Source organism: Monodon monoceros, unplaced genomic scaffold (genome assembly GCF_005190385.1).
Source record: "Monodon monoceros isolate NGI ecotype Baffin Bay Population unplaced genomic scaffold, NGI_Narwhal_1 Super_Scaffold_12, whole genome shotgun sequence".
Classification (NCBI taxonomy): domain Eukaryota; kingdom Metazoa; phylum Chordata; class Mammalia; order Artiodactyla; family Monodontidae; genus Monodon; species Monodon monoceros.
In genome coordinates, this window is record NW_021703768.1 from 77,387,460 (window position 1) to 77,404,045 (window position 16,586).

Consider the following 16,586-nt stretch of genomic DNA (forward strand, 5'->3'; position numbering starts at 1 on the left):
CACAAGTATGAGGTGTGTGGGTTTTGTTTTGTTTTTGTGTTTTTCTCAGAGAAGTATAAAGAGAAAAAACAAAGTTGCAAAGTTCAAAAACTGAAAGTGAAACCCATCTCCCCCAAGTAACCACTCTTAATTTTTTTTAAAGCTTATGTATATATCTACATATTTGTATCTCGAGAAATAATTTTTATTTACACCAAAGAAAGCACATTCCAATGTGCTCTTGAGTATGTGGCTACAAAGTAATTCACATGTCTACACTGTATTTTATTTAACCACTTCCCTGTTGATGCCCAGTTGAGCTGTCACTCTTTCCTTGCAATAAACATCTTTATACATAGATTATATGCATCGTGACGAACTTTGGTAAATATTTTTATAAGCTAAATTCCTGTAAGACCCCTGAGTGAGTTTAAAGTCTGGATAAACGTGGTGAGCTCAACAAACATTTAAAAATAAACTGATGGCACCTACGTTTGTCAAACACGATTAAGACTGTCAGTTCGGAAGTCCCGGCGGAGCGCGGGTGGTTGGCGGCCGCTGTCAGGTGGGGTCGTCGGCCAGCTAAACCCCAGATGCCCTCCCGGGGGCGGGGTCACCCGCGCTCGGGTCACGTGGGCAGCTTCGTCCCGCCCCGCCCCGCGGAGCTCCACGCGGTGGCCGGGGCCCTGGCTGGCTCAGTAGCCTCACGCGGGGGCGCTGCAGCCGGGTCTCGCGGAGGTGGAGCAGGTGACTTGAGGCAGGTACGTTCTGTTCTGGCCGCGGGGTTGGGCGGCCGGACGCCGGGCGGGGCTCACGAGGCGGGCTGCTTCCGGCCGGACGGCGGGCCCGGGCTCAGGCTTCCGGCGGCGGCGGCGGCGAGTTGGAGCAGGCGAAGGCGGGTGTAGTGTGGCCTTTGCTCCCGGCCCTTCTGAGCACTGCAGCTCTGCCGGCCTCGATGCCGCGTTCCTTAACCGTTAACCCCCAGCGCAGGCTTCCGCCCGTGCACTGCGGGGTCACCGCGCTTGTTCACCGTCAAGTCTGAGCCGCACCCTGGACCTGCCGCCTCCGTGGGCCTTTTTTAACAAGCTTTCCTGGCATTTGTGCGCTGTCACTCGTAAAAACTGCTCCACGGTTTCTGCAGCCCCAGCCGTCCTAGTTATCCGTCTCCTGAAGTCTGCAGGCGGAACGATCAGCCACATCTGGACAGCCACGCTCGGGCTTTCTCTGCGGTTTTTCAGCGCCGGTCGGTCTGAGAACTGCAGGCCGTCTTTACTCAAACGTTAAACACATTTTGAAGTCCTCGCTCATAAGCTGTCAGAGCTTGCAGCCCTTAGAAATGGCCGCTACCGTGATCGCAGAGTTTCCCACGCTCCGGCCCTACTCTAGACACTTGACTATGGAGAGGCATTTATCCCTCACCACCGCCCTATGTGCAGGGGTTTCTTATAGCTGCTCACCTGCAGCGCAGCGAAATTAGGCGACTTCTCCCAAGTCACGCAGAGCCGGGATTTGAACCCAGGTGAGCGCACCTGGTGCTCAAAGATCTCTAATATCACAGACGACAGTAGGTCCAGGGCGGCTGCGCAACTTGACTAAATTATTAGGGAAGTATTCTGTTTTAAACATTTGTTGACACGACTCTTGCACATTGGCGTTCCTAAATTTAAAAAAATTCAGGACCATCATCTTCGGATATATATATGGTGTATACACACACATATCTTTACTAAAAGGTTTTGTACCTTCAAGATAGTTTACCCGCAGGCCACCTATTTTTATAAATCCGTGGATGCTACTTAGATAAAATGTTAAGATTTATATATCAGTGTGCACAAAGTTTAGATTCATAATATCTCGGTTTGAATCTTCACTGCTATTTTGTGAGTTTGGGCAAGCTTTTGTTAAAGAAGGTCCTTTACCCTTAGTTTCCTCATCTGGAAGATAGGCATTTTTCTGAGAATTAATGAATTCATCTATGCAAAGAGTCCAAGCACTTGGCACTCACTGAAGGATAGCTAGTTTTATCTGTTATTATTCTGCCATCCAAAGCAATATAAAACTAAGGCATTTCTCTTCTCTGAACCTAAAAGCAAGGGTGTCACCCTGGAGCTATGCATTCTGATAACGTGTAGGCCAAGTCCCCAGACTCAGTAAAAGCTACTTTGTGCTTTTGTGCTCAAGAAGAATAACAAATTCCTTTAATTTCATGTTTCTTTTGTCCCACTGCCTTCTAGAAACTTAAGTTATGCTTTTTAAAAATTCAGCCTGAATAGATTCCCTATGCTGGAAAGGTATCTAATAGAGACAGAGGATCCATTTAGCTAATTTGTAATTTTATGTGGTGTTAGCACCTTTAGAAACCTAATTTTAGGCACAGACCAAAAAATATTTCTTGAAGAGAACTGTGGAATAAAATGGCTCATTTCAGAAGGCAGTTTTCTTAATCTGGCTCCCATACTGGGTAAGCCGTTTAATTTTTCACTTTCCTTTTATTCTCTTAAGATTCTACTATCTTAGGGACTTCCCTGGTGGTGCAGTGGTTAAGAATCCACCTGCCAATGTAGGGGACATGGGTTCAAGCCCTGGTCCAGGAACATCCCACATGCTGCGGAGCAACTAAGCCCATGTGCCACAACTACTGAGCCTGTGCTCTAGAGCCTGCGAGCCACAACTACTGAGCCCGCGCATCACAGCTAGTGAAGCCCGTGTGCCTAGAGCCTGTGCTCCACACGAGAAGCCACAGCAATGAGAAGCCCACGCACCGCAACAAAGAGTAGCCCCTGCTCGCCGCAACTAGAGAAAGCCCATGCGCAGCAACAAAGACCCAACACAGCCATAAATAAATAAATTTATAAAAAAATAAAAATAATAAAAAAAGAGTCTACTATCTTAAAGTTGACTCAAAACAGAGGAAATGTGTGGGAGCATATGAATAGTGCACCAAAATAACAGTAATTAAGGTGAACACACTGAGTTGTATTGTTGTATGAATGGACTGTGATATTCACAATATTTAAGAATAATATGGGTGTTAATTATAAATAGTCACCAGATATCATAAATAAATAGAACCACCTATGATGCTTAGAGGGAACAATTATTTGAAGGATGAGATAATACTTTCCTAAGCAAAATGCAAAACTAATCATATTTCTCTGAAATCTTTATCGTTTAGACCCAGCTTTCTCTGCTCATTTCTTATCAGCCCCTGCAAAGTTGCCTACAGTTTTCCTCGGTTGGGGGAACACCCTGCAAAGACTTTATGTTCTAAGAGACTTAAACGAGGAAGGATAATGTTTGATTCTCACATATTTGGGAGTTGGGTAGAACTTAATTAACTTCTGATGCTACTCCACATCTCATGTGTTTTGTTACTGGCTTGATACTAGTATTTCTTTTCCAGGCTGGAAAAAAAGAAGTAAGAGAACTATTCATTTATTTCCTCCTGTAGTGGCAAGTCTTGAAATAAGCTGTACAGAACTTTCAAATAGTCCATTCATGACCTATGTACAGGCACATTCTCTGAGGATAGAAAGTACCATTTTATCCCTTTTCTTGGATTTTGGATCATTTACTACATAAATATAAAGTAGGATACAAATATTGAAAAAAAGTAATTTTAAATATAAGACTAAATGTAATATATTGACATTTAAGAAAATTTGTGTTTATTATCCCCTTGCTTTTCTTTGTAAGTTTTCCCTATATACATTTATCCATGAATAATATATTTAGTTTTGCCCCTTTTTCCATTTGATGAAAATGGAAGCATACTCTGAATTCTTAAAATTTTTTTCATTTAAAGTTACATTTTTGAAATTAATCCAACTTGACATAGCCATACATTTTTCACTGCTAAACAGCATTGCATTGAATGAGTATAAAAATTATCCATTCTACTGTTGATGGATTTTGAGTTGTTTCCTGTCTTTTGCTGTTATAACCATTCTTGTGCATGTCTCCTGGTGTACCTGTGCACACTTCTCTGGAATACACCTGCAGTAGGATCACTGGGTCATGAATATGTTCAGCTTTACTAGGTAACGCCAGACTGTCGCAACTCTAATTTATGTCATCACTATATCAGTTGCTCCATATGCTCACCAATACTTGTTATATTTTTTTGCCAGTCTGTTGGATAGAGAATAGTATCCTACTTTGACTTTGCTTTACATTTCTTTTGCATTTTCCTACTAATGAGGTTGAGCATCTTTACATATGATTACTAGCCATTCAAATTTCCTCATCTGTGAAATATTTTTTCACGTCTTTTGCCTATTTTTGTAATGGCTATTTGGCATGTTCTTACTTGTTTATAGGAGTTCTTCATATATTCTGAATCTTAGTCCTTTGTCAGTTATATGTGTTTCATAGTCCATATTTTTCTTATTCTTTAGCCAATTTCCCCCTCTCCTCTTTTCAGTTCATCTGTCTGTTCCCATTTTTCTTATCATTGTTGCCCCTCTGTTCTGTCACAAAATGTGATAAAGGCTGCACATCCAACAGTGTGGAGTAAATGTTACCACCTGAGTAATTTGTGTACTTTGGGTACCTGCCAAAATCAAGTAAAACCAGATAACCATTTAGAGATGTTGTAATCCAGCCTCTGATCAGCCATGGCTAACCCAGAAAATCTAAATGTTGGATGTACTTCAAGAATTGTATTAGACCTTATTCCCTATTGATACTCCCACTCCAAGTGATTCTGTTGAATTCTGTAATTTGAAAACTCCCAAATTTATATCTTTAGTGATTCTCAATGCTAGTCTCATATATCTGACTTTCGACTTGATATCTCCCTGGATGTCTTTTAAGTACCTCAAACTCACTATGTGCAAAATGTAACTAGTTCCTGATTCTTCCATTCCTGCAAAATATCATTCCTTTCTCAGTCTTCCCAATCACAGTCACAAACCATGTAGTTGCACAAACCTAAAACCTGGGAGCTATCCTTTATTTCTTTTCTGTTGCTCCTTCACTCTAGTTCATGAGCCCAGCCTCTTGTGCCTCACTCAATTTTCTTACTGGGGAGAGGAAGGAGCTTTGAATTCAATGTATAAAGGAAAGCATTACACAAATCGGGTTTAGGAAATAACAGAGATGTCAAATTTGTACACTGAAGTTTGCATTGTTAACCCTTGCTCCAATTATTAGGAGATAAAGGAAAAAGCACAACCCTTTGAGTGGCCTCAATTTTTGTCTTGTGATTTTTATTGCAAAGATTCAAAATATACTCTTGCCTAGGGGAGAAAGCTCTTTGTCAATCCTAAGATACATGGTTCTTTACACTTTTTGAAAGTTATGGACCACCACAATCTGTCTCCTGAGATAGGGAGAAAAAGCAGGAATGTTTCTAGAAACTTTGGGATAGCAACCCTAATGAAAAGAGGATAGGAATAATAGGACAGATTTCGAATTAGAAGTGGAGAAAGAACAAATATAGAAATTCTTGGCAAAACAGGATATATAGTTTTATTCAGAAACTATCACAGGAAAAAAACTTAAATACCCTCATATGGGAGGCCCTTGGGAAAATCCTCTACATGGGGCCTTAAATGCCTGACAATGATATATCTTGATGTTTCTTTCTTATGGAATTAACAGACTATGGCTATGTTCTTAAAGTACACAGAAGTCTCTTTGAAAGGGTTGCTTTCAAAGAAATAGGCTGAATATCTGTGCTAAGAAAAAATTATATTTAGAATACCTACAACTTCTCTAAAATTTATATACTTCTATAAATTAATTGACGAGAAAGTCATCTTTTTGAATGCCCAAATAAGACAGAAGAAAGTAATGACATTTTCTGTGTGAGTTAAGAAAATGGAAGACATCCATTCACACTTACCCCCTTCCACTAGAACACAGTTACTTGGTGGATCTATAAGAGCTGGCTGCCCACTCCAGGCAAAACCAAGTGAGCCACGTCAACCAAGGGGTCCAAGACTATTCAGACTATTGAAAAATCCTACCTTCAGCAGAAGCTGAAAACAACATGGATAATACGCAGATGTTGTTTACCACTGAATTTGAGAGGGAATAAAAGGATGGTGATACTCTAGTGTCTGTATCTTAAATATCTGTTCTGAAATATCTAATGCAGTGAAGTGAATCAAGTACTAGTCCAGCCTCAAAGTAGGCAGTCCTCCCTAATTTTGGCAAGTTTTAAGAGCTCTAGCTGACAATCATGACTACCTATAATCCAGTATTTATTTTTTATTTTATATAGCTACAAAAAAGTACCTCCATCAGTCTCAGAGAAATAAGTCTTCTCTTATGATATGATTATCTCTGTGAGTCAAGTGTAGTGGAACTAGTGAAGACCACCTGTAATTTTTTTTCTTTCTTTTTTTGTTTGTGGTTTGTTGTTGTTCAACTAGCATGGATCCTGATGGCTCTGAGCAAGATCCTGAAACGAAGAAATATTCTTCTGTCTGTGTTGGCAGAGAAGAAGATATTAAAAAATCTGAAAGAATGACAGCTGTTGTCCACGATAGAGAAGTGGTCATTTTCTACCACAGAGGAGAATATCATGCTATGGATATTCGCTGTTACCGTAAGATTTTATTTTTCATTTGTAAACCTCGTATTTGTTTACTATCCACGAAACTTCAAAATTTCATTTTTTTTTTAGTGACTAGATGTCATATTCAATTCCTTTGCAGACTCAGGAGGACCTTTACATTTAGGAGAAATAGAGGTATGTAAAATTAAATCTATTCTCAACAAACTCAGATGTTTCCTATTTATATTCTTACTATATTTACAGTCTCTATTCAAAAATAATTTATATTTGGGTTTGAACTATATATATATATTTTTTTTTTTTTTTTTTTTGCGATACGTGGGCCTCTCACTGTTGTGGCCTCTCCCGTTGCGGAGCACAGGCTCCGGACGCGCCGGCTCAGCGGCCATGGCTCACGGGCCCAGCCGCTCCGTGGATGTGGGATCCTCCTGGACCGGGGCACGAACCCGTGTCCCCTGCATCGGCAGGCGGACTCTCAACCACTGCACCACCAGGGAAGCCCTTGAACTATATTTTAATGCTTTGAGTACAATTACCAATATTCTAGGAATTCACAACACTACAATGTAAAGAAAACCATTTTACAGGTAAATATGAAAAATATGCCTGTCTTCTGACCTAGCAAATATACTCCGAGAGATCTACCCTGCATATTATTGCACAAATGTTTAAGTATATATACACTTACCTATATATATACTAAAGTATATATATATATACACTATATATATATTAAAGTATATATACATATACTTTAGTATATGTATATATACTAAAGTATACACACACACACACACACACACACACACACACACACACACACACACATATATAGGAGAGGTTCAGTATAGCGAAAAGTTGAAGGAAATCTAAATGTTTTAACAATAGGAAACAGTTTAAATTATGAATAGCCATGCTATGGAATAGTATACAACCATTAAATTAATGAGGCATGGGTTGTCAACAATATATTTTTGAGTGAAAAAGGCAAGTTGTAGAATAATAGGTCTAATGAGATCCCATTTTTTAAAAATAAAAAATAACATTCACTTTTTACTTTATACACTTCTACATAGTTTGAATTTTTCCAATGTGTATATATTACTTTTATGATTTAATAAAGGTATAAAAATATATATTTTAAGAAAGAAGTAACACTGTGAAGGCTTAACTGAGGAATGGGGACAATGTCTTACTTCCTTGCATTCTCAAACCAGCTGCCTAATTTCCTGTTTTCTACTTCATGAAACTTCTCTCTCTCCCCTTCTCCCTCTCCCCTCACTATCTCTATCTCTCTGACTGGTACAAAGTACATGCTTAAATTTAGTGTTCCACTCTCTCTACACTTCATATCTACCTAGTTCCACACCTGTCCTCACGTTAAAACATGTGAGTTTAAATTATGAATGAATTTATGAATTATGAAACTGTTGTTTGCTGACGGTTCTGTCAGGGGAGGGTGGTACAAAACAGCATTTCTGCACTTCTGGTGTAGAGATAAAATGTAAGCATCTGGATGATAGCGTGGAAGAATTTCCCTCAGTTTCAGACCATAATGAGAGCTGAAAGACCTTGCTACTCAAAGTGTGGTCCATAGACCATCAACACTGGTGACACCTGGGAGTGTCTTAAAAATGCAGAATATTGTGCCCTGCTCTTGGACTATGGAACTTAAACAAGAGCTGCCTTTAAACAAGATCCAGGTGATTCCCATGCTTTTTAAAATTTTAGAAGCAGTGCTTTAAGACAGTTAAAAGTTGGGAATTAACTACTTTGGATCATAAATTGCTCTTCAGTTAACATATGCACTTATGCCTTCAGTAACCTCTCTTGAAATTATATCTGAAGCTTACCATTCTTCCACCAGCTAGGGAAAATTCGTTTGGAAGCACTTGAAGCCCTTTCCCTATTTCTGTCAAGAAAGTGACATTAATATCTAACAGATAACAACACACTGCAGTCACATGGTGTAGTTGCCTGAGCTAGTTATCTTCTGATAGAGCTCTAACAAACTGGGTTTCTTATCAGCTGCAAAAGGAACTTGATGACTGCTAAGACTAGATTCTGCCTTATGCTGAATAATTGGTAAATGGCAGGGAAAAAGAGAAGCCTGTTTTTTAACCTGGTTCTTCTGCAGCAGATTCTGTTCTGAGCCTGAGGTTTATTGTCAACATTGGAAATGTCATATTATAAAATCAATTATTTCTTTCCCCAGGAATTTGATGGACGACCATGTATAGTTTGCCCCTGGCATAAATACAAAATCACTTTGGCCACAGGAGAAGGACTGTATCAGTCTATAAACCCTAAAGATCCATCAGCAAAACCCAAGTGGTGCTCCAAAGGAATAAAGCAAAGGATTCACACAGTGACAGTGGACAATGGGAATATTTATGTGACTCTTTCTAATGAGCCTTTTAAGTGTGACTCTGATTTTTATGCCACTGGAATCTTCAAAGTAATTCAGAGTTCTTCCTGATAAAGTTTTATGGCAATGAAAAATGTTGTGTATGTTTTGAAAGTATTTTTAGAATAACCTTGCTTCAATACCAAAGATGATTAACTTTTTCCAAAATAGGCACATTTATTATCTTTAACAATCATATAAATGAAAGGTTCAAAGCACATGTACTTAGTGTGATGTAAGGATCATCATCAGGATGTATAGAATACATTTTAGCCAATCCTCTGGATTGATTGGAACCTGAAGGTTATAGGTTTAGAATATGCATTTTAAGAAGGATGAAAATAATTTAGAATAACCAACGTGAAGAAAGGTTAAAAAAATTAGATCTACTAAGAAAAATTTAGGGGAAAATCCCTACTTGATATAGCAGACTTTATCATGGAAAAATTTTAATGTATACAAAGTAAACAGAATAATAAACCTCCACCACCCACCTTCAACAATTACCAGCATTCTTCCATTCTTGTTTCATTGATGCATGTATTCACCACCTCCCCTACTGATCGTTATAATTTTTTTTAGGTAAAATTTAAACACACTGAAATACTTAAATCTTAACTGTTCAGTTTTTCCAAATATATAGCAGACCATTTACACTTAAAAAATACCTCCCAAAATGGGATCAGTTTACATGCTGAATTTAAAAACAAGAAACTTAATTTGCCTGACATCAAAACCAAGTAAACTTTGGCTCCGTTTCTCTCCAGTCAAGGCAGACAGTTTCAAAGTAAGGAAGATACAGCTGCTCCCCAGCCATAAGAGATGTGAAAGTTTCAGCGAACCAAAGTACTTTGAATGCCTATATGAAATTTTCAAATAAAGTTTTTTTAATTTTATTTTTATAGAATTTTGTGCATGTATGTACAACTAAGTGTTTCATGTAAATGTTATAGAGAGAAGAGATATAGGGTGTTGTTTCTCAGAGTCTTCTGAGTTCATAGGCAGGGTTGATATTAAGTTGGTTCACCTTGCTTTTTCTATGCCAGTTATTTATGGCCAACGCTGTTCTGGCTGCGTCGTGCCCACACTGTACTATAAAACCCTGGGTACTGATCATCTAAAACTCAGCAGCACATAGTAGAATGTAAGAGTAGGTGGGACCAGAAGGAACTAGGATGCACAGATTATCAATTCGGAGTGAGAAAAGCTGTTTGTCAAAATTGGAACTTAGTTTCAAACCACAGTAATCTTCTTAGTGACGTAGGACTGAATTAAGGCTTAGTATTCTAAGGGGCCCACCTGGATCCTTTCCCTTGGTTATTATTAAAATAAGTGAATAAAGTATGTATCATTAAGGCTGTGCTTACAGAGCCCTTTGCTACATATTATTACATTTTTTTTCTGATGTATTGCTACATGCTACCCATATTCCAACACTCGCTATTCATTAGACTACTAATGAGCCAGGGCTGGGCTTTTTATAAATACTATTTTTGGCAGCAGCTACTCATCAGGTACAGGAAATGTGCCATCTCTGGGATGGGTACATCCCAGCCTATTATATCAGGTGCTAATCCTCCAGTGACTTAACATGTGTCCAGATTTTAAAATGCATGGAGGAAACCAAAGTACCTCCTGCAGGCAAAACCAGGACCCTGGTTTGCAGGGCCAGTCACAAGCATTTTTTCTCAGGATCCAGTGGCAACAATGAGTAATATGGACTTGGCTTCTGGTTCTTAATTTGTTCCTCTAGATGTGGAAATTAAAAATGTCATGTTCTGTCCTGCTCTCATATACAGACCTCATCAGATTTGTAAACAATATTTTGTTTTATAAATTTACATCTATGAATTACAAGTTCTTCATAACTTTACAGATGAGTTTTAAAATAACTGATAATAGGCAGACTGAAACTATACAGCCTGTAGATAGAAAAAATATATATCCTTTTATTATCTCTGAAAAAGATATGTAGCATTTTAACAGGGAGGGTTTTTTCCCCTCCCAGATAAGTAATTGGAGAAATACTCTAAATGAGTCTCTAATAAAAACATAAATGTATTATAAACATGCCCATATTATAAACCATAGCATAGAGTCTAACCCACCAATTTTCTGGTTCATTAAAAAATATCCATAGTCATATATACTACATCAATTCATTTTATTTTCTCTACCATATAAATACTTGAGAATGACATTTTAGCAGTAGTCCCCCCGACCGTTTTTATTTTTTCAAAGCAGAGCAGTTAGAATATGAAAACTAGTTTCCTAATTTTGTCAGATGCAATGTCATTAGATAACTCTTAAGTTCTGTTCAGTGATATTTAAGTTCAGATTTGCTCATTCATTCATTTCAGTTGATGGGTCAAACACAGAATGTAAAACCTGGATCTTATTCCTCAACTTACTAGCAGGAAGTCTGGGGCGATCTGAAATATTCTCCAGCTTCTCCGGTAATGACCTGTAAGGTTTTGCTTTGATTTCACCTTCAGGAAACAGAGGCTCAGAAAGCACAGGCTCAGAAAAGGCTTTTCTAAGATTTTCACTCTCCCCTCTGTTTTGCCTTATGGATTCTTCTTCTTGGAAAATTGTCATTACCTTCTCCAGCACAGCATTAACACAGACTGTCTAATAATAATAAAAAATTTTAAGTAAGGTTTCTTTTTAAGCTACTAAACTTACAGATAAAAATCCAATAAAACATTTAACATAAAGTCATCAATCTGTATATTCTAAGAAAGAAGCACTTTTGGGACTTCCCTGGTGGTCCAGAGGTTAAGACTCTGTGCTCCCAATGCAGGGGGCCCAGGTTCCATCCCTGGTCAAGGAAGTAGATCCCGCATGCTGCAACTAAAGATCCCACGTGCTGCAACGAAGATCCTGCATGCTGCAACTAAAACCTGGCGCACTCAAATAAATAAATATTTTTTAAAACATCTAAGCACTTTCTTCCAGGTACCCCTGGCACATGATAAACATGAGGAGATTGATTCCTTATTATAAATACACCATAATCTAGAAAGAAAATTAAAACATAGTATGCTTTAATAAAGACATGCTTTATATTTTCCCCAATTCATTAGATGTTTTACATCTTTATTCTCTGATTTAATTAAATGAAACTTTTCTGAAACATTTTCTGAGAGATGGAATTTGTCCTCAAACATGTTAATATCTCAAAGTAGGTTTTTTGTTTTTACTTTTTCCCCCCTAGACTTTGCTTATACCAATTGTATGCAATTGGAAGGGCATAAACATTTTGGTAAGAATTTAGTAAGTTAATGGATCAGTGATTTATAAGCAAACTTGTGATCCATTTTCCCTCGAAAAATGCCATTCGGTACTTAGTGTGTCAAAACAAAGCACACAGAGAAAAATAACTTCAAAAATTGAGAATCACTAAGAGCTGTATCTGTTAAACCTGTAAGCTTACTGATGAAGATGATGATGCCAAGTATTTAAGGCAAGCAACAAGAATCATAAAATGTATAAAATATGAAAACACCTAAACTAGCTTATTTTACCAAAGAGATGCCTCCCAGGTGACATAATAGGCTATAAATGCTTAGAAGGTTTTTCTGAAGAGGGTAACAGAGAAAGGATTCAGGGCCTTGGCTTGGATAGCCTTTTTTTTCCTGACCTCCTTCCTCCTCTTTTCTTGCCTGTCTCCCACTATAGAATGGGCGGACACCAGATGCTTTCCTTCACTTCCCTGTGTTACTGTATGGCAATGTGACCCTGTTCTGGCCAACTAAAAAAAATGTCTGCTGTGGAGGAAGATAGGATTTTTGGAAGAGTTCTTCCTCCTTTTATATAAAAAAGACTCTGTCTTTTGCCTCTACTATCTCCTCCCTCTTGCTTTGGACACTGATATGGATATAAGGCCTGAGCATGAGGCAACAAACCTAAGGACCAAAAACAACAAACAGGGTAGCCAAAGAGAAAGATGGAAGGGCCCTGGGTTCATGATGACATTGTAGATCCACTGTACAAACCCGGGAACTGCCTAACTCCAGACTTCTAATTAAGAGAGATATTTAAATGTCTGTATTGATTAAGGTATTCTCAGGTATTTTTTGTTACTTGTATCTGAGTATACCCAAATCTAGAGCTATAAACCTTGAGGTCCATCACTTCCAGATGCAAACAGCTTTAGCCATTTATCACAAATATGATCATTTTCTATGTATGCCGTGCTGTGAAAAAAGGTTGGGAAGCCCTATCCTATTTGATACATTTCTTCTTCCCTCACTTACAACATTTTATCTGTGCCCATTCTAACCAATTCTGTCCAAGTCGCAGAAAATGAAGGGCCTTGACCAAGGTCAGCATCTCTCTATCTTTGCTTTTAACCTATACTCTACCATTTTGTCTATCAATTATTCCCTGCTTCTTCAACCTCTCATTCTTGACTAGCTCCTCCCCTGCAACCCGTAACATGCTGAAGTATCTTCTATCCTAAAATTTAAAAATTAAAAATCGCTCTGGCTCTGTGTCCCTCTTGACTGCTACACACACTCTTTTCTTCATCACACCAGGGCCGACATTCATGATTTCCATTTTATCATCTCTTCACTCTTCCTGCTTATTTCTGTCTTCCTTATCCCATCACACCACTGAAATAGTTCTCAAGATGGTTAATTCCAACATCTTTACTACTAGATCTAATGGACACTTTTCAGATCTGCACTTTACTTGACTTTTTCTGCTTGTATGTGACACTTAACCACTCACAACTTCCTAAGTCTCTACTTCCTTGCCAGTGTTTCTCCTGATTCACTTCCTACTTTTCTAATTATTGGTCCTTTGTCTCCTTCATGGATTTCTTCTTAGCTCACCTTAAATGTAAGCTGTTCTTCACATTTCTGTCAACTTTCTACTCTTTTCACTTGGCATGGTTCCACTCACGGGGCACTAACTTCCAACATATATGTTATTTGCCTTCAAAACCGTAATTCTAGCCCTGACCTTTCCTACGTCTTGGATGCATATATGACCAATTATCAGAGGTCACCAAAAAATGGTTTCTATTACCTACTTAGAAAGTTTATAGCATGACAAATCATGTAGGATGATCTCAAAAGCCTTTGAAAAATTAGAGAAATTTTGGTTTTTAATCTAGTTTGTTTTAGTTTCACCATAGCTGTTTCATCCCACCCATTTTCTGCAATGTATTTGCATCAATTCTGTATGAGATTCACATTTAAGATACTGAGCATTTCTCAAAAATTCAAAAGACTTGCCACATTTTTTATTCGATAAATTCAGAGTTTTTGAAACTGTAAATATGTTTAAAAAGTTCTTTTATTTTGTTTTTTTTTCAAGGATGTCTTGGCTATTCTTTACCATTTGCATTTCCCTATAAATTTTAGAATAAACTAGTCAATGTACACATATACACCTGCTCAGATTTTAATTGGGACTGCACTGAATCTATGGATTATGGGGAACTTTTAATCTTTATTATTGTGTGTTTCAATATGATCAAAAATATTAACAAATATGTAAAAGACCTCTAACAAAAAAAGCCATAAAATTATTAAGAGAAATTAAAGAAGATCTAAATAAATAGAGGAATACACCATGTTCATAGATTGGAAAAAGAAATTCTACCAGTTATCAAGACTTATTGTAAAGCTCCTGTAAATAATACAGTGTTGAATTGGTGCAAGAAGACAAACAGATCAACTGACTAGAACAGAGAGAATATAAACAGACCTACATATTTAAGGACATTTGATTTATTAAAAAAGAGGTGTTCTGGGGCAATAGGAAAAGGGTTTTTTTTCCCCAATAAATTGAGTTGGATCAACTGGATACCAATGGAGGAAAAATTTTACCCTTACCTCATACCAATTCCAGATGTAATCTAAAAGTGAAAGGCAAAATAACAAAGCTCCCAGGATATATCAGAGGGAGTAGTTTCAGGACCTCGGATGTATGTCAAGATTCCCTAATTAAGACATAAAAAGCACTTAACATAAAGATTAATAAATTGGACTACATTAAAATTAAGAACTTCTGTTTTAAAAGACATTGCTGAAAGTGAAAGGCTACTCACAAAATAAATCTGCCCATATTCAGCCAAAAAAGGGCTTGTTCTAGTAATATAGTTAAAAGTTCAATTTGATAATAAAACGATGGACAACTCCAAGTAGGAAAATGAGAAGAGACTAACAGAAATTAACAAAAGAGGATATCCAAATGTCCAATTACTGTATAAAAGTATTCAATCTCATTAACAATCAAGAAAATGCAGATTAAAACCACAATGTGATAGTACTACATACCCACAAGAATGGCTATACTGGAAAAGATTGACAATACCAAGTGTCAGTGATGATACAGAGCAACTAGGATTAATAATCTGCCAGGATGAATTGTTAAAACCATTCTGGAAAACTCTGGCAATATCTGCTAGAGATGAACATATGCAAATTCTACAGTCCAGCAATTTCACCAAAACATATGTACAAGAATATTCATAGCAACAGTATTCACAATAGACAAAGTTGTAAATAAATATTCAAAAATAGAATGGATAAATAGCTATATATTCAATCAATGGAATACTACACAGCAGTGGCAATCAACAAACTACTGTTACAGGCAACAAATCGCACAATGATAATGTTAAGCAAAGCAACAAATACAAAAGAAAATATAGTATATGATTTCATTTATATACAACTCAAAACTGACTATGGTATTAGAAGTCAAAATAGTGGTTGCCTTTACAGAAGAGGTTAGTGGGGCTTCCTTGGTGGTGCAGTGGTTGAAAATCCGCCTGCCAATGCAGGGGACACGGGTTTGAGCCCTGGTCCAGGAAGATCCCACATGCCATGGAGCAACTAAGCCCGTGCGCCACAACTACTGAGCCTGCACTCTAGAGCCCGTGAGCCACAACTACTGAGCCTGTGTGCTGCAACTACTGAAGCCCGCGTGCCTAGAGCCTGTGCACCACAACGAGAAGCCACCACAGTGAGAAGCCTGCACACCACAACGAAGAGTAGCCCCTGCTCACTGCAACTAGAGAAAGCCTGCACGCAGCAACAAAGACCCAACACAACCAAAAATAAATAAATAAAATTAATTAATTAAAAAAAAAGAGGTTAGTGATTGTGAGGGGTGCAAGAAAGAGTCTTCTAACATGATGGTATAATGTTTTGTTTCTTGACCTGTGTGATACATAGATTAATAAATTTTCTGATAATTCACCAAGGTGTGTACTTTTCTCTTTGTATGTTGTACATTTTTAAAAAGTTAAAGATAAGTATAAATGGCAGTGGATTAAAAGAAAATAACCCTTATAATTTATAATATTCTTTATATTTTTGTCATGCTTTTTAATGAACACTTTTGGAATTCAAAAGACAGAATAGTGAACTTTAACCAACCATGGCACAATGGCTGGAACAAAACAACTGTAGCTAAATGAAAGCAAAACCAAAATGTTTTGAGCAAATAGTAATACGTTTTATAAAAATAAAATAAGTTTAGTTATCTAAGCAACTTAGTTTTTGGTGGGTTGACTTGGCTCCTTAGAAATGTAATTTTTTAATGTAAAATTATTCTGTGTAACAAGAGAATTTAAATACCTTGGTTTATACAGTTTATACAGTATATCTTTACATAAAATAAGTATATTTATTTCTAGATTCTAATAATTTT

At 37.5% G+C, this 16,586-nt stretch overlaps 2 protein-coding genes across 3 annotated transcripts in view; one reads left to right on the plus strand and one right to left on the minus strand.

The window, feature by feature from the left end:
* The first annotated feature begins 637 nt into the window (after positions 1-637).
* RFESD (Rieske Fe-S domain containing) lies at positions 638-9,767 on the plus strand. The gene is made up of 4 exons (XM_029216453.1): positions 638-740; positions 6,360-6,535; positions 6,645-6,679; positions 8,721-9,767. Exons 2-4 carry the CDS (start codon positions 6,361-6,363, stop codon positions 8,982-8,984), a joined length of 474 nt encoding a protein of 157 aa, XP_029072286.1. The 5' UTR covers positions 638-740; position 6,360; the 3' UTR covers positions 8,985-9,767.
* SPATA9 (spermatogenesis associated 9) overlaps positions 8,417-16,586 on the minus strand; it is a 31,841-nt gene continuing 23,671 nt past the window's right edge. Inside the window, exons 5-6 of one of the 2 annotated variants that reach the window (XM_029216452.1) lie at positions 11,402-11,543; positions 8,417-8,752 (exon numbers count right to left, since the gene is read on the minus strand). In XM_029216452.1, coding sequence (XP_029072285.1) covers positions 8,688-8,752; positions 11,402-11,543 — 207 coding nt within the window. In that variant the 3' untranslated portion in view covers positions 8,417-8,687. Of the gene's footprint in view, positions 8,753-10,954; positions 11,544-16,586 lie in introns of those variants that run through there. The other variant, XM_029216450.1, reaches the window with a different exon arrangement.